The 26,831-nt window shown below is 41.8% G+C and overlaps 3 protein-coding genes across 3 annotated transcripts; all 3 read left to right on the top strand.

Annotated features, from left to right (window-relative positions):
- Positions 1-41: 41 nt before the first annotated feature.
- LOC121737407 (cell wall protein IFF6-like) lies at positions 42-2,215 on the top strand. Its single transcript, XM_042129081.1, has 2 exons — positions 42-1,314; positions 2,175-2,215. The coding sequence occupies exons 1-2, from the start codon at positions 42-44 to the stop codon at positions 2,213-2,215; spliced, it is 1,314 nt and encodes a 437-aa protein (XP_041985015.1).
- A 901-nt stretch (positions 2,216-3,116) lies between these two features.
- LOC121737406 (streptococcal hemagglutinin-like) lies at positions 3,117-23,467 on the top strand. The gene is made up of 3 exons (XM_042129080.1): positions 3,117-3,520; positions 22,841-23,314; positions 23,440-23,467. The coding sequence occupies exons 1-3, from the start codon at positions 3,138-3,140 to the stop codon at positions 23,465-23,467; spliced, it is 885 nt and encodes a 294-aa protein (XP_041985014.1). The 5' UTR covers positions 3,117-3,137.
- Positions 23,392-26,496, top strand: LOC121737034 (basic-leucine zipper transcription factor A-like). The gene is made up of 3 exons (XM_042128558.1): positions 23,392-23,863; positions 23,897-25,732; positions 25,802-26,496. Exons 1-3 carry the CDS (start codon positions 23,487-23,489, stop codon positions 26,448-26,450), a joined length of 2,862 nt encoding a protein of 953 aa, XP_041984492.1. The 5' UTR covers positions 23,392-23,486; the 3' UTR covers positions 26,451-26,496.
- The last annotated feature ends 335 nt before the right edge of the window (positions 26,497-26,831 follow it).

The following is a 26,831-nucleotide window of genomic DNA, read 5'->3' as shown; positions in this document are numbered from 1 at the left end:
TACCTGATGCGACAACGGAATGGCCATTCAGTGCAACAACAATGGCAATTACAAGAAACGGAGACGTAACCACGTCTGCTAGCTCTGTTAGTGATGTTACAACGCAACACGCGTCTGACAATATCGAATCAACAGACAAATCAACAACAGACAAGATTTCCGAAATAAACACCACTGAACAAACGCAGTCGGCATCTTCCACATCGACACAAAGTCATGTTGGACCCGAAACGACCACGGAATTGCCGTTCAGCACAACAACAAAGGCAACTGAAAGGAACGTAGACGTCAGGACGTCCGCGAGCTCTTTCAGTGATTTAACGACACAAGAGCCGTCTGAGAATATCAAATCAACAGACAAAACAACAACAGACAAGATTTCCGAGTTAAACGCTACTGAACAAACGCAGACGACATCTTCCACATCGACACAAAGAAATCTTGTACCTGAAGCGACAACGGAATGGCCATTCAGTACAACAACAATGGCAATTACAAGAAACGGAGACGTCACCACGTCTGCTAGCTCTTTCAGTGATGTTACAACACAAGAGCCGTCTGAGAATATCAAATCAACAGACAAAACAACAACAGAAAAGATTTCCGAAATAAACGCTACTGAACAAACGCAGTCGCCATCTTCCACATCGACACAAAGTTATGCTGTACCCGAAGCCTCAAAGGAATTGCCATTTACAACAACAACAAAAACAACTGAAAAGATCGTAGATGGCACCACGTCCACTGGCGCTTTCAATGACGTTACAACACGACACCCGTCTGAGAATTTCGAATCAACAGACAAAACAGCGACAGACATGATTTACGAAATAAACTCTACTGAACAAACGCAATCAGCGTCTTCCACATCAACACAAAGTAATGTTGATCCCGAAACGTCAACGGAATTGCCATTCAGCACAACAACAATAGCAACTGAAAAGAACGAAGACGTCACGACGTCCGCGAGCTCTTTCAGTGATGTTACAACACAAGAGCCGTCTGAGCATATCGAATATACGGACACAACAGACAAGATTTCCGAAACAAACGCTTTTGATCAAACGCAGTGGGCATCTTCCACATCGACACAAAGTAATATTGGAACTGAAGCGTCAACGGAATTGCCATTTACAACTGCAACAAATACAACTGATAAGAACGTAGATGTCACCACGTCTGCTAGATCTGTTAGTGATGTTACAATGCAACACACGTCTGACAATATTGAATCCACAGCTACAACAACAGATAAGATTTTCGAAATAAACGCTACGGAACAAACGCAGTCGGCATCTTTCACATCGACACAAAGTAATGTTGTACCCGAAGCGTTAACGGAATTGCCATTCAGCACAACATCAATGGCAACTGAAAGGAACGTAGACGTCACAACGTCCGCGAGCTCTTTCAGTGATGTAACAACACAAGAGCCGTCTGAGAATAAAGAAACAACAGACAAAACAACAACAGACAAGATTTCCGAAATAAACGCTACTGAACAAACGCAGTCGGCAACTTCCACATCGACACAAAGTAATATTAGAACTGAAGCGTCAACGGAATTGCCATTCAGTACAACAACAATGGCAATTACAAGAAACGGAGACGTCACCACGTCTGCTAGCTCGGTAAGTAATGTTACAACGCAACACGCGTCTGACAATATCGAATCAACAGACAAATCAACAACAGACAAGATTTCCGAAATAAACGCCACTGTACAAACGCAGTCGGCATCTTCCACATCGACACAAAGAAATCTTGTACCTGAAGCGACAACGGAATGGCCATTCAGTGTAACAACAATGGCAATTACAAGAAACGGAGACGTCACCACGTCTGCTAGCTCTGTTAGTGATGTTACAACGCAACACGCGTCTGACAATATCGAATCAACAGACAAATCAACAACAGACAAGATTTCCGAAATAACCACCACTGAACAAACGCAGTCGGCATCTTCCACATCGACACAAAGTCATGTTGGACCCGAAACGACAACGGAATTGCCGTTCAGCACAACAACAATGGCAGATAGGAACGTAAACTTTACGACGTCCGCGAGCTCTTTCAGTGATGTAACGACACAAGAGCCGTCTGAGAATATCAAATCAACAGACAAAACAACAACAGACAAGATTTCCGAGTTAAACGCTACTGACCAAACGCAGACGACATCTTCCACATCGACACAAAGAAATCTTGTACCTGAAGCGACAACGGAATGGCCATTCAGTACAACAACAATGGTAATTACAAGAAACGGAGACGTTACCACGTCTGCTAGCTCTTTCAGTGATGTTACAACACAAGAGCCGTCTGAGAATATCAAATCGACAGACAAAACAACAACAGAAAAGATTTCCGAAATAAACGCTACTGAACAAACGCAGTCGCCATCTTCCACATCGACACAAAGTCATGTTGGACCCGAAACGACAACGGAATTGCCATTCAGCACAACAACAATGGCAACTGAAAGGAACGTAGACGTCATGACGTCCGCGAGCTCTTTCAGTGTTGTAACAACACAAGAGCCGTCTGAGAATATCAAATCAACAGACAAAAGAACAACAGACAAGATTTTCGAAATAAATGCTAATGAAAAAACGCAGTCGGCATCTTCCAAATCGACACAAAGTAATATTAGAACTGAAGCGTCAACGGAATTGCCATTCAGTACAACAACAATGGCAATTACAAGAAACGGAGACATCACCACGTCTGCTAGCTCTGTTAGTAATGTTACAACGCAACACGCATCTGACAATATCGAATCAACAGACAAATCAACAACAGACAAGATTTCCGAAATAAACGCCACTGTACAAACGCAGTCGGCATCTTCCACATCGACACAAAGAAATCTTGTACCTGAAGCGACAACGGAATGGCCTTTCAGTGCAACAACAATGGCAATTACAAGAAACGGAGACGTCACCACGTCTGCTGGCTCTGTTAGTGATGTTACAACGCAACACGCGTCTGACAATATCGAATCAACCGACAAATCAACAACAGACAAGATTTCCGAAATAAACACCACTGAACAAACGCAGTCGGCATCTTCCACATCGACACAAAGTCATGTTGGACCCGAAACGACAACGGAATTGCCGTTCAGCACAACAACAATGGCAACTGAAAGGAACGTAGACGTCAGGACGTCCGCGAGCTCTTTCAGTGATGTAACAACACAAGAGCCGTCTGAGAATATCAAATCAACAGACAAAACAACAACAGACAAGATTTCCGCGTTAAACGCTACTGAACAAACGCAGACGACATCTTCCACATCGACACAAAGAAATCTTGTACCTGAAGCGACAACGGAATGGCCATTCAGTACAACAACAATGGCAATTACAAGAAACAGAGACGTCACCACGTCTGCTAGCTCATTCAGTGATGTTACAACACAAGAGCCGTCTGAGAATATCAAATCAACAGACAAAACAACAACAGAAAAGATTTCCGAAATAAACGCTACTGAACAAACGCAGTCGCCATCTTCCACATCGACACGAAGAAATCTTGTACCTGAAGCGACAACGGAATGGCCATTCAGTACAACAACAATGGCAATTACAAGAAACGGAGACGTCACCACGTCTGCTAGCTCTGTTAGTGATATTACAACGCAACACGCGTCTGACAATATCAAATCAACAGACAAATCAACAACAGACAAGATTTCCGAAATAAACGCCACTGAACAAACGCAGTCGGCATCTTCCACATCGACACAAAGTCATGTTGGACCCGAATCGACAACGGAATTGCCATTCAGCACAACAACAATGGCAACTGAAAGGAACGTAGACGTCACGACGTCCGCGAGCTCTTTCAGTGATGTAACAACACAAGAGCCGTCTGAGCATATCGAATCGACAGACACAACAATAACAGACAAGATTTCCCAGTTAAACGCTACTGAACAAACGCAGTCGGCATATTCCACATCAACACAAAGTAATGTTACACCCGAAGCGTCAACGGAATTACTAGTTAGCACAACAACAATAGCAACTGAAAGAAACGTAGACGTCACGACGTCCGCAAGCTCTTTTAGTGATGAAACTACACAAGAGCAGTCTGAGAATATCAAATCAACAGACAAAACAACAACAGAAAAGATTTCCGAAATAAAAGCTACGGAACAAACGCAGTCAGCATCTTCCACATCGACACAAAGTCATGTTAGATCTGAAGCGTCAACTGAACTGCCATTCAGCACAACAACAATTGGAACTGAAAATTACGTAGATGTCACAACGTCTGCTAGCTCTATCAGTGATGTAACAACACAAGAGCCGTCTGAGAATATCGAATCAACAGACAAAACAACAACAGACAAGATTTCCGAAATAAAGGCTACTGAACAAACGCAGATGCCATCTTCCATATCGACAGACAGAAATCTTGTACCTGAAGCGACAACGGAATGGCCATTCAGTACAACAACAATGGCAATTACAAGAAACGGAGACGTCACCACGTCTGCTAGCTCTGTTAGTGATGTTACAACGCAACATGCGTCTGACAATATCGAATCAACAGACAAATCAACAACAGACAATATTTCCGAAATGTTTAATACTGAACAAACGCAGTCAGCATCTTTCACATCGACACAAAGTCATGTTAGACCCGAAACGTCAACGGAACTGCCATTCAGCACTACAACAATGGCAACTGAAAGGAAGGTAGACGTCGCGACGTCCGCGAGCTCTTTCAGTGATGTAACAACACAAGAGCCGTCTAGGAATATCAAATCAACAGACAAAACAACAACAGAAAAGATTTCCGAAATAAACGCTTCTGAACAAACGCAGTCGGCATCTTCCACATCGACACAAAGTAATGCTGTACCCGAAGCCTCAACGGAATTGCCATTTACAACAACAACAAAAACAACTGAAAAGATCGTAGATGGCACCACGTCCGCTGGCTCTTTCAGTGATGTTACAACACGACACCCGTCTGAGAATATCGAATCAACAGACAAAACAACAACAGACAAGATTTCCGAAATAAACGCTACTGAACAAACGCAGTCGGCATCTTCCACATCGACACAAAGTAATGTTGGACCCGAAGCGTCAACGGATTTGCCATTCAGCACAACAACAATGGCAACTGAAAGAAAGGTAGACGTCACGACGTCCGCGAGCTCTTTCAGTGATCTAACAACACAAGAGCCGTCTGAGCATATCGAATCGACAGATACAACAGACAAGACTTCCGAAACAAACGCTTTTGATCAAACACAGTGGGCATCTTCCACATCGACACAAAGTGATATTGGAACTGAAGCGTCAACGAAATTGCCATTTACAACTACAACAAATACAACTGATAAGAACGTAGATGTCACCACGTCTGCTAGCTCTGTTAGTGATGTTACAACGCAACACATGTCAGACAATATTGAATCCACAGCTACAACAACAGATAAGATTTTCGAAATAAACGCTACGGAACAAACGCAGTCAGCATCTTCCACATCGACACAAAGTCATGTTAGATCTGAAGCGTCAACTGAACTGCCATTCAGCACAACAACAATGGCAACTGAAAGGAACGTAGACGTCACGACGTCCGCGAGCTCTTTCAGTGATGATACAGCACAAGAGCCGTCTGAGCATATCGAATCGATAGACACAACAGACAAGACTTCCGAAACAAACGCTATTGATCAAACGCAGTGGGCATCTTCCACATCCACACAAAGTAATGTTGGAACTGAAGCGTCAACGGAATTGCCATTTACAACTACAACAAATACAACTGATAGGAACGTAGATGTCACAACGTCTGCTAGCTCTATCAGTGATGTAACATCACAAGAGTCGTCTGAGAATATCAAATCAACAGACAAAACAACAACAGACAAGATTTCCGAAATGAACGCTACTGAACAAAGGCAGTCGGCATCATCCACATCGACACAAAGTAATATTGGACCCAAAGAGTCAACAGAATTGCTATTTACAACTACAACAAAAACAACTGAAACGATTGTAGATGGCACCACGTCCGCGAGCTCTTTCAGTGATGTAACATCACAAGAGCCATCTGAGCATATCAAATCGACAGACACAACAGACAAGACTTCCGAAACAAACGCTTTTGATCAAACGCAGTGGGCATCTTCCACATCGACACAAAGTAATATTGGAACTGAAGCGTCAACGGAATTGCCATTTACAACTGCAACAAATACAACTGATAAGAACGTAGATGTCACCACGTCTGCTAGATCTGTTAGTGATGTTACAATGCAACACACGTCTGACAATATTGAATCCACAGCTACAACAACAGATAAGATTTTCGAAATAAACGCTACGGAACAAACGCAGTCAGCATCTTCCAAATCGACACAAAGTCATGTTAGATCTGAAGCGTCAACTGAACTACCATTCAGCACAACAACAATGGCAACTGAAAGGAATGTAGACGTCACAACTTCCGCGAGCTCTTTCAATGATGTAACAACACAAGAGCCGTCTGAGAATATCAAATCAACAGACAAAACAGCAACAGACAAGATTTCCGAAATAAACTCTACTGAACAAACGCAGTCCGCATATTCCACATCAACACAAAGTAATGTTAAACCCGAAGCGTCAACGGAATTGCCATTTAGCACAACAATAATGGCAACTGAAAGGAACGTAGACGTCACCACGTCTGCTAGCTCTGTTAGTGATGTTACAACGCAACACATGTCAGACAATATTGAATCCACAGCTACAACAACAGATAAGATTTTCGAAATAAACGCTACGGAACAAACGCAGTCAGCATCTTCCACATCGACACAAAGTCATGTTAGATCTGAAGCGTCAACTGAACTGCCATTCAGCACAACAACAATTGCAACTGAAAAGAAGGTAGATGTCGCGACGTCCGCGAGCTCTTTCAGTGATGTAACAACACAAGAGCCGTCTGAGCATATCGAATCGACAGACACAACAGACAATACTTCCGAAACAAACGCTTTTGATCAAACGCAGTGGGCATCTTCCAAATCGACACAAAGTAATATTGGAACTGAAGCGTCAACGGAATTGCTATTTACAACTACAACAAAAACAACTGATAAGAACGTAGATGTCACCACGTCTGCTAGCTCTTTCAGTGATGTTACAACACGACACCCGTCTCAGAATATCGAATCAACAGACAAAATTGCAACAGACAAGATTTCCGAAATAAACTCTACTGAACAAACGCAGTCCGCATATTCCACATCAACACAAAGTAATGTTACACCCAAAGCGTCAACGGAATTGCCATTTAGCACAACAACAATGGCAACTGAAAGGAACGTATACGTCACGACGTCCGCGAGCTCTTTTAGTGATGATACAACACAAGAGCCATCTAAGCATATCGAATCGACAGACAAAACAACAACAGACAAGATTTCCGGAACAAACGCTATTGATCAAACGCAGTGGGCATCTTCCACATCGACACAAAGTAATGTTGGAACTGAAGCGTCAACGGAATTGCCATTTACAACTACAACAAATACAACTGAAACGATCGTAGATGGCACCACGTCCGCGAGCTCTTTCAGTGATGTAACAACACAAGAGCCATCTGAGCAAATCAAATCGACAGACACAACAGACAAGACTTCCGAAACAAACGCTTTTGATCAAACGCAGTGGGCATCTTCCACATCGACACAAAGTAATATTGGAACTGAAGCGTCAACGGAATTGCTATTTACAACTACAACAAAAACAACTGATAAGAACGTAGATGTCACCACGTCTGCTAGCTCTTTCAGTGATGTTACAACACGACACCCGTCTCAGAATATCGAATCAACAGACAAAATTGCAACAGACAAGATTTCCGAAATAAACTCTACTGAACAAACGCAGTCCGCATATTCCACATCAACACAAAGTAATGTTACACCCAAAGCGTCAACGGAATTGCCATTTAGCACAACAACAATGGCAACTGAAAGGAACGTATACGTCACGACGTCCGCGAGCTCTTTCAGGGATGTAACAACACTAGAGTCGTCTGAGAATATCAAATCAACAGACAAAACAACAACAGACAAGATTTCCGAAATGAACGCTACTGAACAAAGGCAGTCGGCATCTTCCACATCGACACAAAGTAATATTGGTCCCAAAGAGTATACGGAATTGCCATTTACAACTACAACAAAAACAACTGAAACGATCGTAGATGGCACCACGTCCGCGAGCTCTTTCAGTGATGTAACAACACAAGAGCCATCTGAGCAAATCAAATCGACAGACACAACAGACAAGACTTCCGAAACAAACGCTTTTGATCAAACGCAGTGGGCATCTTCCACATCGACACAAAGTAATATTGGAACTGAAGCGTCAACGGAATTGCCATTTACCACTACAACAAATACAACTGATAAGAACGTAGATGTCACCACGTCTGCTAGCTCTGTTAGTGATGTTACAATGCAACACACGTCTAACAATATTGAATCCACAGCTACAACAACAGATAAGATTTTCGAAATAAACGCTACGGAACAAACGCAGTCAGCATCTTCCAAATCGACACAAAGTCATGTTAGATCGGAAGCGTCAACTGAACTATCATTCAGCACAACAACAATGGCAACTGAAAGGAATGTAGACGTCACGACTTCCGCGAGCTCTTTCAATGATGTAACAACACAAGAGCCGTCTGAGAATATCGAATCAACAGACAAAACAGCAACAGACAAGATTTCCGAAATAAGCTCTACTGAACAAACGCAGTCCGCATATTCCACATCAACACAAAGTAATGTTACACCCGAAGCGTCAACGGAATTGCCATTTAGCACAACAACAATGGCAACTGAAAGGAACGTAGACGTCACGACGTCCGCGAGCTCTTTCAGTGATGATACAGCTCAAGAGCCGTCTGAGCATATCGAATCGACAGACACAACAGACAAGACTTCCGAAACAAACTCTTTTGATCAAACGCAGTGGGCATCTTCCACATCGACACAAAGTAATATTGGAACTGAAGCGTCAACGGAATTGCCATTTACAACTACAACAAATACAACTGATAAGAACGTAGATATCACCACGTCTGCTAGCTCTGTTAGTGATGTTGCAACGCAACACACGTCTGACAATATTAAATCCACAGCTACAACAACAGATAAGATTTTCCAAATAAACGCTACGGAACAAACGCAGTCAGCATCTTCCACATCGACACAAAGTCATGTTAGATCTGAAGCGTCAACTTACCTGCCATTCAGCACAACAACAATGGCAACTGAAAGGAAGGTAGACGTCACGACGTCCGCTAGCTCTTTCAGTAGTGTAACAACACAAGAGCCGTCTGAACATATCGAATCGACAGACACAATAACAACAGACAAGATTTCCGAGTTAAACGCTACTGAACAAACGCAGTCGGCATATTCCACATCAACACAAAGTAATGTTACACCCGAAGCGTCAACGGAATTACCATTTAGCACAACAACAATGGCAACTGAAAGAAACGTAGACGTCACGACGTCTGCGAGCTCTTTCAGTGATGATACAACACAAGAGCCATTTAAGCATATCGAATCGACAGACAAAACAACAACAGACAAGATTTCCGAAACAAACGCTATTGATCAAACGCAGTGGGCATCTTCCACATCGACACAAAGTAATGTTGGACCCGAAGCGTCAACGGAATTGCCATTTACAACTACAACAAAAACAACTGAAACGATCGTAGATGGCACCACGTCCGCTGGCTCTTTCAGTGATGTTACAACACGACACCCGTCTGAGAATATCGAATCAACAGGCAAAACAGCAACAGACAAGATTTCCGAAATGAACGCTACTGAACTAACGCAGTCGGCATCTTCCACATTGACACAAAGTAATGTTGTACCCGAGGCGTTAACGGAATTGCCATTTACAACTACAACAAAAACAACTGAAAAGATCGTAGATGGCGCCACGTCCGCTGGCTCTTTCAGTGATGTTACAACACGACACCCGTCTGAGAATATCGAATCAACAGAAAAAACAGCAACAGACAAGATTTTCGAAATAAACTCTACTGAACAAACGCAGTCCGCATATTCCACATCAACACAAAGTAATGTTACAACCGAAGCGTCAACGGAATTGCCATTTAGCACAACAACAATGGCAACTGAAAGGAACGTAGACGTCACGACGTCCGTGAGCTCTTTCAGTGATGATACAACACAAGAGCCATCTAAGCATATCGAATCGACAGACAAAACAACAACAGACAAGATTTCTGAAATAAACGCTACTGAAAAAACGCAGTCGGCATCTTCCACATCGACACAAAGTAATGTTGGACCCGAAGCGTCAACGAAATTGCCATTCACAACTACAACACAAACAAATGAAAAGATCGTAAATGGCGCCTCGTCCCCTGGCTCTTTCAGTGATGTTACAACACGACACCCGTCTGAGAATATAGAAACAACAGACAAGATTTCCGAAATAAACGCTACTGAAAAAACGCAGTCGGCATCTTCCACATCGACACAAAGTAATGTTGTACCCGAAGCGTCAACGGAATTGCTATTTACAACAACAACAAAAACAACTGAAACGATCGTAGATGTCACCACGTCCGCTGGCTCTTTCAGTGATGTTACAACACGACACCCGTCTCAGAATATCGAATCAACAGACAAAACAGCGACAGACAAGAATTCCGAAATAAACTCTACTGAACAAACGCAGTCAGCATCTTCCACATCGACACAAAGTAATGTAGGACCCGAAGTGTCAACGGAATTGCCATTCAGCATAACAACAATGGCAACAGGAAGGAACGTAGACGTCACCACTTCTGCTAGCTCTATCAGTGATGGTAAAACGCAACACGCGTCTGACAATATCGAATCGACAGACAAAACAACAACAGACAAGATTTCCCAAATCAACGCTACCGAACAAATGCAGACAGCTACTTTCACATCGAAACAAAGTAATCTTGGACCAGCAACGTCAACGGAATTGCCATTTATAACTACAACACTGCCAATTGAAAATAACGTAGACGACACCACGTCTGCTAGCACTTTCAGTAATGGAACAACGCAACACCCGTCTGACAATATCGAGTCGACAGATAAAACTACAACAGACAAGATTTCCGAAATGAACGCTACCGAACAAACGCAGTCCGCATATTCCACATCAACACAAAGTAATGTTACACCCAAAGCGTCAACGGAATTGCCATTTACAACTACAACAAATACAACTGATAGGAACGTAGATGTCACAACGTCTGCTAGCTCTTTCAGTGATGTAACATCACAAGAGTCGTCTGAGAATATCAAATCAACAGACAAAACAACAACAGACAAGATTTCCGAAATGAACGCTACTGAACAAAGGCAGTCGGCATCTTCCACATCGACACAAAGTAATATTGGACCCAAAGAGTCAACAGAATTGCTATTTACAACTACAACAAAAACAACTGAAACGATCGTAGATGGCACCACGTCCGCGAGCTCTTTCAGTGATGTAACATCACAAGAGCCATCTGAGCATATCAAATCGACAGACACAACAGACAAGACTTCCGAAACAAACGCTTTTGATCAAACGCAGTGGGCATCTTCCACATCGACACAAAGTAATATTGGAACTGAAGCGTCAACGGAATTGCTATTTACAACTACAACAAAAACAACTGATAAGAACGTAGATGTCACCACGTCTGCTAGCTCTTTCAGTGATGTTACAACACGACACCGGTCTCAGAATATCGAATCAACAGACAAAATTGCAACAGACAAGATTTCCGAAATAAACTCTACTGAACAAACGCAGTCCGCATATTCCACATCAACACAAAGTAATGTTACACCCAAAGCGTCATCGGAATTGCCATTTAGCACAACAACAATGGCAACTGAAAGGAACGTATACGTCACGACGTCCGCGAGCTCTTTCAGTGATGATACAACACAAGAGCCATCTAAGCATATCGAATCGACAGACAAAACAACAACAGACAAGATTTCCGGAACAAACGCTATTGATCAAACGCAGTGGGCATCTTCCACATCGACACAAAGTAATGTTGGAACTGAAGCGTCAACGGAATTGCCATTTACAACTACAACAAATACAACTGATAGGAATGTAGATGTCACAACGTCTTCTAGCTCTTTCAGGGATGTAACAACACAAGAGTCGTCTGAGAATATCAAATCAACAGACAAAACAACAACAGACAAGATTTCCGAAATGAACGCTACTGAACAAAGGCAGTCGGCATCTTCCACATCGACACAAAGTAATATTGGTCCCAAAGAGTATACGGAATTGCCATTTACAACTACAACAAAAACAACTGAAACGATCGTAGATGGCACCACGTCCGCGAGCTCTTTCAGTGATGTAACAACACAAGAGCCATCTGAGCAAATCAAATCGACAGACACAACAGACAAGACTTCCGAAACAAACGCTTTTGATCAAACGCAGTGGGCATCTTCCACATCGACACAAAGTAATGTTGGACCCGAAGCGTCAACGGAATTGCCATTTACAACTACAACAAATACAACTGATAAGAACGTAGATGTCACCACTTCTGCTAGCTCTGTTAGTGATGTTACAATGCAACACACGTCTGACAATATTGAATCCACAGCTACAACAACAGATAAGATTTTCGAAATAAACGCTACGGAACAAACGCAGTCAGCATCTTCCAAATCGACACAAAGTCATGTTAGATCTGAAGCGTCAACTGAACTACCATTCAGCACAACAACAATGGACACTGAAAGGAATGTAGACGTCACAACTTCCGCGAGCTCTTTCAATGATGTAACAACACAAGAGCCGTCTGAGAATATCAAATCAACAGACAAAACAGCAACAGGAAAGATTTCCGAAATAAACTCTACTGAACAAACGCAGTCCGCATATTCCACATCAACACAAAGTAATGTTACACCCGAAGCGTCAACGGAATTGCCATTTAGCACAACAACAATGGCAACTGAAAGGAACGTAGACGTCACGACGTCCGCGAGCTCTTTCAGTGATGATACAGCTCAAGAGCCGTCTGAGCATATCGAATCGACAGACACAACAGACAAGACTTCCGAAACAAACTCTTTTGATCAAACGCAGTGGGCATCTTCCACATCGACACAAAGTAATATTGGAACTGAAGCGTCAACGGAATTGCCATTTACAACTACAACAAATACAACTGATAAGAACGTAGATATCACCACGTCTGCTAGCTCTGTTAGTGATGTTGCAACGCAACACACGTCTGACAATATTAAATCCACAGCTACAACAACAGATAAGATTTTCCAAATAAACGCTACGGAACAAACGCAGTCAGCATCTTCCACATCGACACAAAGTCATGTTAGATCTGAAGCGTCAACTTACCTGCCATTCAGCACAACAACAATGGCAACTGAAAGGAAGGTAGACGTCACGACGTCCGCTAGCTCTTTCAGTAGTGTAACAACACAAGAGCCGTCTGAACATATCGAATCGACAGACACAATAACAACAGACAAGATTTCCGAGTTAAACGCTACTGAACAAACGCAGTCGGCATATTCCACATCAACACAAAGTAATGTTACACCCGAAGCGTCAACGGAATTACCATTTAGCACAACAACAATGGCAACTGAAAGAAACGTAGACGTCACGACGTCTGCGAGCTCTTTCAGTGATGATACAACACAAGAGCCATTTAAGCATATCGAATCGACAGACAAAACAACAACAGACAAGATTTCCGAAACAAACGCTATTGATCAAACGCAGTGGGCATCTTCCACATCGACACAAAGTAATGTTGGACCCGAAGCGTCAACGGAATTGCCATTTACAACTACAACAAAAACAACTGAAACGATCGTAGATGGCACCACGTCCGCTGGCTCTTTCAGTGATGTTACAACACGACACCCGTCTGAGAATATCGAATCAACAGGCAAAACAGCAACAGACAAGATTTCCGAAATGAACGCTACTGAACTAACGCAGTCGGCATCTTCCACATTGACACAAAGTAATGTTGTACCCGAGGCGTTAACGGAATTGCCATTTACAACTACAACAAAAACAACTGAAAAGATCGTAGATGGCGCCACGTCCGCTGGCTCTTTCAGTGATGTTACAACACGACACCCGTCTGAGAATATCGAATCAACAGAAAAAACAGCAACAGACAAGATTTTCGAAATAAACTCTACTGAACAAACGCAGTCCGCATATTCCACATCAACACAAAGTAATGTTACAACCGAAGCGTCAACGGAATTGCCATTTAGCACAACAACAATGGCAACTGAAAGGAACGTAGACGTCACGACGTCCGTGAGCTCTTTCAGTGATGATACAACACAAGAGCCATCTAAGCATATCGAATCGACAGACAAAACAACAACAGACAAGATTTCTGAAATAAACGCTACTGAAAAAACGCAGTCGGCATCTTCCACATCGACACAAAGTAATGTTGGACCCGAAGCGTCAACGAAATTGCCATTCACAACTACAACACAAACAAATGAAAAGATCGTAAATGGCGCCTCGTCCCCTGGCTCTTTCAGTGATGTTACAACACGACACCCGTCTGAGAATATAGAAACAACAGACAAGATTTCCGAAATAAACGCTACTGAAAAAACGCAGTCGGCATCTTCCACATCGACACAAAGTAATGTTGTACCCGAAGCGTCAACGGAATTGCTATTTACAACAACAACAAAAACAACTGAAACGATCGTAGATGTCACCACGTCCGCTGGCTCTTTCAGTGATGTTACAACACGACACCCGTCTCAGAATATCGAATCAACAGACAAAACAGCGACAGACAAGAATTCCGAAATAAACTCTACTGAACAAACGCAGTCAGCATCTTCCACATCGACACAAAGTAATGTAGGACCCGAAGTGTCAACGGAATTGCCATTCAGCATAACAACAATGGCAACAGGAAGGAACGTAGACGTCACCACTTCTGCTAGCTCTATCAGTGATGGTAAAACGCAACACGCGTCTGACAATATCGAATCGACAGACAAAACAACAACAGACAAGATTTCCCAAATCAACGCTACCGAACAAATGCAGACAGCTACTTTCACATCGAAACAAAGTAATCTTGGACCAGCAACGTCAACGGAATTGCCATTTATAACTACAACACTGCCAATTGAAAATAACGTAGACGACACCACGTCTGCTAGCACTTTCAGTAATGGAACAACGCAACACCCGTCTGACAATATCGAGTCGACAGATAAAACTACAACAGACAAGATTTCCGAAATGAACGCTACCGAACAAACGCAGTCCGCATATTCCACATCAACACAAAGTAATGTTACACCCAAAGCGTCAACGGAATTGCCATTTACAACTACAACAAATACAACTGATAGGAACGTAGATGTCACAACGTCTGCTAGCTCTTTCAGTGATGTAACATCACAAGAGTCGTCTGAGAATATCAAATCAACAGACAAAACAACAACAGACAAGATTTCCGAAATGAACGCTACTGAACAAAGGCAGTCGGCATCTTCCACATCGACACAAAGTAATATTGGACCCAAAGAGTCAACAGAATTGCTATTTACAACTACAACAAAAACAACTGAAACGATCGTAGATGGCACCACGTCCGCGAGCTCTTTCAGTGATGTAACATCACAAGAGCCATCTGAGCATATCAAATCGACAGACACAACAGACAAGACTTCCGAAACAAACGCTTTTGATCAAACGCAGTGGGCATCTTCCACATCGACACAAAGTAATATTGGAACTGAAGCGTCAACGGAATTGCTATTTACAACTACAACAAAAACAACTGATAAGAACGTAGATGTCACCACGTCTGCTAGCTCTTTCAGTGATGTTACAACACGACACCGGTCTCAGAATATCGAATCAACAGACAAAATTGCAACAGACAAGATTTCCGAAATAAACTCTACTGAACAAACGCAGTCCGCATATTCCACATCAACACAAAGTAATGTTACACCCAAAGCGTCATCGGAATTGCCATTTAGCACAACAACAATGGCAACTGAAAGGAACGTATACGTCACGACGTCCGCGAGCTCTTTCAGTGATGATACAACACAAGAGCCATCTAAGCATATCGAATCGACAGACAAAACAACAACAGACAAGATTTCCGGAACAAACGCTATTGATCAAACGCAGTGGGCATCTTCCACATCGACACAAAGTAATGTTGGAACTGAAGCGTCAACGGAATTGCCATTTACAACTACAACAAATACAACTGATAGGAATGTAGATGTCACAACGTCTTCTAGCTCTTTCAGGGATGTAACAACACAAGAGTCGTCTGAGAATATCAAATCAACAGACAAAACAACAACAGACAAGATTTCCGAAATGAACGCTACTGAACAAAGGCAGTCGGCATCTTCCACATCGACACAAAGTAATATTGGTCCCAAAGAGTATACGGAATTGCCATTTACAACTACAACAAAAACAACTGAAACGATCGTAGATGGCACCACGTCCGCGAGCTCTTTCAGTGATGTAACAACACAAGAGCCATCTGAGCAAATCAAATCGACAGACACAACAGACAAGACTTCCGAAACAAACGCTTTTGATCAACTGCAGTGGGCATCTTCCACATCGACACAAAGTAATGTTGGACCCGAAGCGTCAACGGAATTGCCATTTACAACTACAACAAATACAACTGATAAGAACGTAGATGTCACCACTTCTGCTAGCTCTGTTAGTGATGTTACAATGCAACACACGTCTGACAATATTGAATCCACAGCTACAACAACAGATAAGATTTTCGAAATAAACGCTACGGAACAAACGCAGTCAGCATCTTCCAAATCGACACAAAGTCATGTTAGATCTGAAGCGTCAACTGAACTACCATTCAGCACAACAACAATGGACACTGAAAGGAATGTAGACGTCACAACTTCCGCGAGCTCTTTCAATGATGTAACAACACAAGAGCCGTCTGAGAATATCAAATCAACAGACAAAACAGCAACAGGAAAGATTTCCGAAATAAACTCTACTGAACAAACGCAGTCCGCATATTCCACATCAACACAAAGTAATGTTACACCCGAAGCGTCAACGGAATTGCCATTTAGCACAACAACAATGGCAACTGAAAGGAACGTAGACGTCACGACGTCCGCGAGCTCTTTCAGTGATGATACAGCACTAGAGCCGTCTGAGCATATCGAATCGACAGACACAACAGACAAGACTTCCGAAACAAACGCTTTTGATCAAACGCAGTGGGCATCTTCCACATCGACACAAAGTAATGTTGGACCCGAAGCGTCAACGGAATTGCCATTCAGCACAACATCAATGGCAACTGAAAGAAAGGTAGAAGTCATGACGTCCGCGAGCTCTTTCAGTGATGTAACAACACAAGAGCCGTCTGAGCATATCGAATCGACAGATACAACAGACAAGACTTCCGAAACAAACGCTTTTGATCAAACACAGTGGGCATCTTCCACATCGACACAAAGTGATATTGGAACTGAAGCGTCAACGAAATTGCCATTTACAACTACAACAAAAACAACTGAAACGATCGTAGATGGCACCACGTCCGCGAGCTCTTTCAGTGATGTAACATCACAAGAGCCATCTGAGCATATCAAATCGACAGACACAACAGACAAGACTTCCGAAACAAACGCTTTTGATCAAACGCAGTGGGCATCTTCCACATCGACACAAAGTAATATTAGAACTGAAGCGTCAACGGAATTGCCATTTACAACTACAACAAATACAACTGATAAGAACGTAGATGTCACCACGTCTGCTAGCGCTGTTAGTGATGTTACAATGCAACACACGTCTGACAATATTGAATCCACAGCTACAACAACAGATAAGATTTTCGAAATAAACGCTACGGAACAAACGCAGTCAGCATCTTCCAAATCGACACAAAGTCATGTTAGATCTGAAGCGTCAACTGAACTACCATTCAGCACAACAACAATGGCAACTGAAAGGAATGTAGACGTCACAACTTCCGCGAGCTCTTTCAATGATGTAACAACACAAGAGCCGTCTGAGAATATCAAATCAACAGACAAAACAGCAACAGGAAAGATTTCCGAAATAAACTCTACTGAACAAACGCAGTCCGCATATTCCACATCAACACAAAGTAATGTTACACCCGAAGCGTCAACGGAATTGCCATTTAGCACAACAACAATGGCAACTAAAAGGAACGTAGACGTCACGACGTCCGCGAGCTCTTTCAGTGATGATACAGCACTAGAGCCGTCTGAGCATATCGAATCGACAGACACAACAGACAAGACTTCCGAAACAAACGCTTTTTATCAAACGCAGTGGGCATCTTCCACATCGACACAAAGTAATGTTGGACCCGAAGCGTCAACGGAATTGCCATTCAGCACAACATCAATGGCAACTGAAAGAAAGGTAGAAGTCATGACGTCCGCGAGCTCTTTCAGTGATGTAACAACACAAGAGCCGTCTGAGCATATCGAATCGACAGATACAACAGACAAGACTTCCGAAACAAACGCTTTTGATCAAACACAGTGGGCATCTTCCACATCGACACAAAGTGATATTGGAACTGAAGCGTCAACGAAATTGCCATTTACAACTATAACAAATACAACTGATAAGAACGTAGATGTCACCACGTCTGCTAGCTCTGTTAGTGATGTTACAACGCAACACATGTCTGACAATATTGAATCCACAGCTACAACAACAGATAAGATTTTCGAAATAAACGCTACGGAACAAACGCAGTCAGCATCTTCCACATCGACACAAAGTCATGTTAGATCTGAAGCGTCAACTGAACTGCCATTCAGCACAACAACAATTGCAACTGAAAAGAAGGTAGATGTCGCGACGTCCGCGAGCTCTTTCAGTGATGTAACAACACAAGAGCCGTCTGAGCATATCGAATCGACAGACACAACAGACAATACTTCCGAAACAAACGCTTTTGATCAAACGCAGTGGGCATCTTCCAAATCGACACAAAGTAATATTGGAACTGAAGCGTCAACGGAATTGCTATTTACAACTACAACAAAAACAACTGATAAGAACGTAGATGTCACCACGTCTGCTAGCTCTTTCAGTGATGTTACAACACGACACCCGTCTCAGAATATCGAATCAACAGACAAAATTGCAACAGACAAGATTTCCGAAATAAACTCTACTGAACAAACGCAGTCCGCATATTCCACATCAACACAAAGTAATGTTACACCCAAAGCGTCAACGGAATTGCCATTTAGCACAACAACAATGGCAACTGAAAGGAACGTAGATGTCACAACGTCTGCTAGCTCTTTCAGGGATGTAACAACACAAGAGTCGTCTGAGAATATCAAATCAACAGACAAAACAACAACAGACAAGATTTCCGAAATGAACGCTACTGAACAAAGGCAGTCGGCATCTTCCACATCGACACAAAGTAATATTGGTCCCAAAGAGTATACGGAATTGCCATTTACAACTACAACAAAAACAACTGAAACGATCGTAGATGGCACCACGTCCGCGAGCTCTTTCAGTGATGTAACAACACAAGAGCCATCTGAGCAAATCAAATCGACAGACACAACAGACAAGACTTCCGAAACAAACGCTTTTGATCAAACGCAGTGGGCATCTTCCACATCGACACAAAGTAATATTGGAACTGAAGCGTCAACGGAATTGCCATTTACCACTACAACAAATACAACTGATAAGAACGTAGATGTCACCACGTCTGCTAGCTCTGTTAGTGATGTTACAATGCAACACACGTCTAACAATATTGAATCCACAGCTACAACAACAGATAAGATTTTCGAAATAAACGCTACGGAACAAACGCAGTCAGCATCTTCCAAATCGACACAAAGTCATGTTAGATCGGAAGCGTCAACTGAACTATCATTCAGCACAACAACAATGGCAACTGAAAGGAATGTAGACGTCACGACTTCCGCGAGCTTTTTCAATGATGTAACAACACAAGAGCCGTCTGAGAATATCGAATCAACAGACAAAACAGCAACAGACAAGATTTCCGAAATAAGCTCTACTGAACAAACGCAGTCCGCATATTCCACATCAACACAAAGTAATGTTACACCCGAAGCGTCAACGGAATTGCCATTTAGCACAACAACAATGGCAACTGAAAGGAACGTAGACGTCACGACGTCCGCGAGCTCTTTCAGTGATGATACAGCTCAAGAGCCGTCTGAGCATATCGAATCGACAGACACAACAGACAAGACTTCCGAAACAAACTCTTTTGATCAAACGCAGTGGGCATCTTCCACATCGACACAAAGTAATATTGGAACTGAAGCGTCAACGGAATTGCCATTTACAACTACAACAAATACAACTGATAAGAACGTAGATATCACCACGTCTGCTAGCTCTGTTAGTGATGTTGCAACGCAACACACGTCTGACAATATTAAATCCACAGCTACAACAACAGATAAGATTTTCCAAATAAACGCTACGGAACAAACGCAGTCAGCATCTTCCACATCGACACAAAGTCATGTTAGATCTGAAGCGTCAACTTACCTGCCATTCAGCACAACAACAATGGCAACTGAAAGGAAGGTAGACGTCACGACGTCCGCTAGCTCTTTCAGTAGTGTAACAACACAAGAGCCGTCTGAACATATCGAATCGACAGACACAATAACAACAGACAAGATTTCCGAGTTAAACGCTACTGAACAAACGCAGTCGGCATATTCCACATCAACACAAAGTAATGTTACACCCGAAGCGTCAACGGAATTACCATTTAGCACAACAACAATGGCAACTGAAAGAAACGTAGACGTCACGACGTCTGCGAGCTCTTTCAGTGATGATACAACACAAGAGCCATTTAAGCATATCGAATCGACAGACAAAACAACAACAGACAAGATTTCCGAAACAAACGCTATTGATCAAACGCAGTGGGCATCTTCCACATCGACACAAAGTAATGTTGGACCCGAAGCGTCAACGGAATTGCCATTTACAACTACAACAAATACAACTGATAGGAACGTAGATGTCACAACGTCTGCTAGCTCTTTCAGTGATGTTACAACACAAGAGCCGTCTGAGAATATCAAATCAACAGACAAAACAACAACAGACAAGATTTCCGAAATGAACGCTACTGAACTAACGCAGTCGGCATCTTCCACATCGACACAAAGTAATGTTGGACCCGAAGCGTCAACGGAATTGCCATTTACAACTACAACAAAAACAACTGAAACGATCGTAGATGGCACCACGTCCGCTGGCTTTTTCAGTGATGTTACAACACGACACCCGTCTGAGAATATCGAATCAACAGGCAAAACAGCAACAGACAAAATTTCCGAAATAAACGCCACTGAACAAACGCAGTCGGCATCTTTCACATCGACACAAAGTAATGTTGTACCCGAGGCGTTCACGGAATTGCCATTTACAACTACAACAAAAACAACTGAAAAGATCGTAGATGGCGCCACGTCCGCTGGCTCTTTCAGTGATGTTACAACACGACACCCGTCTGAGAATATCGAATCAACAGAAAAAACAGCAACAGACAAGATTTTCGAAATAAACTCTACTGAACAAACGCAGTCCGCATATTCCACAGCAACACAAAGTAATGTTACACCCGAAGCGTCAACGGAATTGCCATTTACAACTACAACACAAACAAATGAAAAGATCGTAGATGGCGCCTCGTCCCCTGGCTCTTTCAGTGATGTTGCAACACGACACCCGTCTGAGAATATAGAAACAACAGACAAGATTTCCGAAATAAACGCTACTGAACAAACGCAGTCGGCATCTTCCACATCGACACAAAGTAATGTTGTACCCGAAGCGTCAACGGAATTGCCATTTACAACAACAACAAAAACAACTGAAACTATCGTAGATGTCACCACGTCCGCTGGCTCTTTCAGTGATGTTACAACACGACACCCGTCTGAGAATATCGAATCAACAGAAAAAACAGCAACAGACAAGATTTTCGAAATAAACTCTACTGAACAAACGCAGTCCGCATATTCCACATCAACACAAAGTAATGTTACAACCGAAGCGTCAACGGAATTGCCATTTAGCACAACAACAATGGCAACTGAAAGGAACGTAGACGTCACGACGTCCGTGAGCTCTTTCAGTGATGATACAACACAAGAGCCATCTAAGCATATCGAATCGACAGACAAAACAACAACAGACAAGATTTCTGAAATAAACGCTACTGAAAAAACGCAGACGGCATCTTCCACATCGACACAAAGTAATGTTGGACCCGAAGCGTCAACGGAATTGCCATTCACAGCTACAACACAAACAAATGAAAAGATCGTAGATGGCGCCTCGTCACCTGGCTCTTTCAGTGATGTTACAACACGACACCCGTCTGAGAATATAGAAACAACAGACAAGATTTCCGAAATAAACGCTACTGAACAAACGCAGTCGGCATCTTCCACATCGACACAAAGTAATGTTGTACCCGAAGCGTCAACGGAATTGCTATTTACAACAACAACAAAAACAACTGAAACGATCGTAGATGTCACCACGTCCGCTGGCTCTTTCAGTGATGTTACAACACGACACCCGTCTCAGAATATCGAATCAACAGACAAAACAGCGACAGACAAGAATTCCGAAATAAACTCTACTGAACAAACGCAGTCAGCATCTTCCACATCGACACAAAGTAATGTTGGACCCGAAGTGTCAACGGAATTGCCATTCAGCACAACAACAATGGCAACAGGAAGGAACGTAGATGTCACCGCTTCTGCTAGCTCTATCAGTGATGGTAAAACGCAACACGCGTCTGACAATATCGAATCGACAGACAAAACAACAACAGACAAGATTTCCCAAATCAACGCTACCGAACAAATGCAGACAGCTACTTTCACATCGAAACAAAGTAATCTTGGACCAGCAACGTCAACGGAATTGCCATTTATAACTACAACACTGCCAATTGAAAATAACGTAGACGACACCACGTCTGCTAGCACTTTCAGTAATGGAACAACGCAACACCCGTCTGACAATATCGAGTCGACAGATAAAACTACAACAGACAAGATTTCCGAAATGAACGCTACCGAACAAATGCAGACGGCTACTTCCACATCGAAACGAAGTTATCTTGGATCCGAAGCGTCAACGGAATTGCCATTTACAACTTTAACAATGGCAAATGAAAGGAAAGTAGACGTCACAACGTCTGCTAGTTCTGTCAGTGATGATATAACGCAAAACTTGACTGAAAATATTCGATCGACAGACGCAGCAACCACAGAGAAGATTTCTAAAACAATTGGTACCGAACAAATGCAGTCAGCAACTTCCACATGGACACAAAATAAGGTTTCGTCTGAAGCGTCGAATGAATTGCCATTCAGCAACACAACTATTTCAACTGAAAGGAACGTAGACGTCACCACGTCTGCTAGCACTGAAAATCTTCAATCAATATTCGCCGTTATAACAGATAATGCATCTAAAACAAACGCTACCGAACATAAGCAGTCGGCAACTTCCACGTCAACACAAAGTAATCTTAGCTCCGACGTGTCGACTAAATTGCCATTTAGCACTACGACAATGGCAACAGGAAGGAACGTAGACGTCACCAGTTCCGCTAGCTCTGTCAGTGATGTCACAACGCAACACCCTTCTGAAAATATCAAAACGACATTCACAACAACCACAATATGGAAGATTTCCGTAATAAACACAACCGAAAAAGCGCAGTCGGAAACTTCCACATCAACACAAAATAACCTTGGACCAAAAGCGTCAATGTTGAATGTTACCAAAAGTAAGACAAACGAAGATTCAGCAATTTTAAACAGATTCGGTTCCATGGAATTTTCTGAAACATTGCATGGACAAAAAAGTGATAGAATTTTAAGCAAAGTCGAGACAACGACATTTAGCCCACAGTTGTCTTCATCAAATGACGCAGCTGATGAGACTTACAATGAAGACGATATCGAGGATGTTCTGTTCAGGCTTGGATTTTTACCTGCAACTACTAAAAGAACTTTGAATACAAGTGTAAACAATAATGCACAAACAATTTTACAATCGACTTTATCAACGCTCTCTTCGACGGACAGCAGGATCGATACAACAACACTCGAGAATAGATCAACTGAATCGCATGTATTAGATTCGAGAAAAGCAACTACGAAAAATGTTATCGTCATTGATGCAAACAAAAACGAACTTACAAATAAAAATACAAATAATCTGCCACGCGTAACATCAACAGCTTCAATAACATCAGAGACTTCAACACCTTATCGCGCTTATGAATATCAAACAGAACTACGCAAAAATATTCCTACAAAGACTTATCCTTTATATTCAAGCACAACTGTCACCACACCATCTCACTTAACAATGACCTTAAAACACGAAGACAAAATAAGTACAAGTAGTATAAACCCCACATCTACGCAACTACTTACTACAACGTATTCTATGAACCATAATGAATTGTTAAAAACAACGCAATCTCCAGTGACTACAATGATTATACAAAAACACGATGCTTTGGAAAAATCATCAAATAAAATGATTACGAAGACTACAAAATTGCCTTTAGAAAAAACAAAAAAACATGAAATATTCCCAGCAACATCCACGGTAGTACATTCTACTACAACAACTACAAGAGTTCCAGATAATTTTGCTTCGAAACATCTAGAATCAAAAGCAAAGGGTGCAGAGTCATTCATTGTAACTACTCAGAGAATGAAGGACCACACTAATCATCAAAATGTAACAAAAGTTTTAGGAACATCCACTCTATCATCTTCTACCACAACAACAACCTCAAAATACAAAGACAATATGTTCTCAAAAATGGTTAATGAAATAGTCGCAAAGACTTTACATTCTCCTCTTACACCTACATTTACAAGTAAAATTATAGACGAAGCTACCCTAAAAAGCGCTAAGACGATCAATACTACATCTACAGAACAACCTTTACAGTCAACAACTATGAAACATAAAGATTATTCAGCATTGACAAAAAATACACAGGAAAATAAATTAGTTACAAAATTACCTTCTACTGAAAATTACAAAAAAGTTAATGCAATCTTAAGAAGTACAAAAATGATTCTATCGACATCAACTCAAATACCTACTACTATAAATAGAATAAATAATAAAAACGTAGATTCAATTCCTAAAACTTCTCACATTATTATTGCTACGACTACACCAGCTGTTGCAACAACCCTGAAACAAAAACACGAAGCTTCTACAAAATTTGCAAAGAACATTGTTTTGACAACTGTAAAACCACCGTCTTCCATAACTGACAAGAAACTAAAAGATATTGCTAACGTTAAAAGTACTACGTCACCTTTGATAACACCTCAAAATAAACCTGAAAAACATGAGAAGTCTCAAAAAATTATTGATTTAAGATTTAGTAACGCAGATTATCCTGAATCAAGTAACGATGAGAATAATAATGAAGTTGGTGATAAAGACGATAACGATGGTGATGGTAATAACAATGATAACGATGAGAATAACAATAATGACAAGAACGATAATGATCAAAATAACAATACAGGTAATGACGCAGGTAATAGCGGTGGTCATAATAATAATGAGAATGAAGGCAATAGCAATGAGAACAATGAAAATAACGATAATGACGAGAACGATAATAATGATCAAAATAACAATAGAGGTAATGACGCAGGTAATAGCGGTGGTCATAATAATAATGAGAATGAAGGCAATAGCAATGAGAACAATGAAAATAACGATAATGACGAGAACGATAATAATGATCAAAATAACAATAGAGGTAATGACGCAGGTAATAGCGGTGGTCATAATAATAATAAAGGTCATGGTCATGGAAGTGGTAAAAATCAAGGGCATCGTGGTCGAAGTCCAAATCATAAAAATGGTGGTACACATGGCGTAAATCACGGTAGTCATCGTGGTGGAAATTCTAGGGGACATCGAGGTGGTAGTTCGGGTGGCCTGCACGGTGGAAATTCAGCTGGTCATCATGGCAAAAACCATGCTCAAAACCATGGGAACAGTGGTGGTCATCATAGTGGAAATGGTAATGGCCGTCTTAGTGAAAGTAGAGGGGGGCATCCTGGTGGAAACGGTGGTAGTCATCACGGTGGGAATGGTCGTGCTCATCATGGTCGAAATAATGGTCATGGCAATCAACGTGGCCGTGATCATCACTACGGTTGGTCTCAGAGGACTCGTCCAAGAAGACATCACGGCTGGTTCCATTTTTAGATTCATGTTTTTATTAAATCTATCATTATAAATAAAAATGCATTTTCAATTGGGATTTTCCTTTTTTTTTTAAATTGTGCCCATTACAAAAACATTTCGAGGAATAAGGTCAGTGATCGTTGTTCTGTATATACATTTAAAAAATACCCATTCGTTACTTATATTTTTAAACAAATATGTTTAACCTTAGTTTGACCTTCATCACTGGAAGGCATAACGTTAAATTAGCAATAAACTCGACCAACATTACGTTTTGAACTTTTGGTAAGCTTCTCGAATCAGCTTTCACATAAATAACAGAACTTGCATTTGACGAACCAGCCATTATAAAGACGATTGAAAGGAAATTTTACTAAACAAAATATATAAAATATAAACATG

Source organism: Aricia agestis, chromosome 20, assembly GCF_905147365.1.
Source record: "Aricia agestis chromosome 20, ilAriAges1.1, whole genome shotgun sequence".
NCBI classification, from domain to species: Eukaryota; Metazoa; Arthropoda; class Insecta; order Lepidoptera; family Lycaenidae; genus Aricia; species Aricia agestis.
The sequence above is the reverse complement of the archived record's forward strand: the minus strand, read 5'-3'. Positions and strand labels throughout refer to the sequence as shown.

Bases quoted from the DNA above. Each gene is read 5' to 3' on its own strand.
- LOC121737407 (XM_042129081.1), top strand. From the start codon at position 42: ATGGCAATTACAAGAAACGGAGACGTAACCACGTCTGCTAGCTCTGTT. The intron at 1,315-2,174 runs GTAATGTTGTAC...GACCAAACGCAG, and splicing joins ATCTTTCACATCGACACAAA to ACGACATCTTCCACATCGAC.
- LOC121737406 (XM_042129080.1), top strand. From the start codon at position 3,138: ATGGCAACTGAAAGGAACGTAGACGTCAGGACGTCCGCGAGCTCTTTC. The intron at 3,521-22,840 runs ATCGACACGAAG...AGCATCTTCCAC, and splicing joins ACGCAGTCGCCATCTTCCAC to ATCGACACAAAGTAATGTTG. The intron at 23,315-23,439 runs GTCAACGGAATT...TTCGATCGACAG, and splicing joins AGTTATCTTGGATCCGAAGC to ACGCAGCAACCACAGAGAAG.
- LOC121737034 (XM_042128558.1), top strand. From the start codon at position 23,487: ATGCAGTCAGCAACTTCCACATGGACACAAAATAAGGTTTCGTCTGAA. The intron at 23,864-23,896 runs CACAATATGGAA...AATAAACACAAC, and splicing joins AAAACGACATTCACAACAAC to CGAAAAAGCGCAGTCGGAAA. The intron at 25,733-25,801 runs TAATGATCAAAA...TAATGAGAATGA, and splicing joins AACAATAATGACAAGAACGA to AGGCAATAGCAATGAGAACA.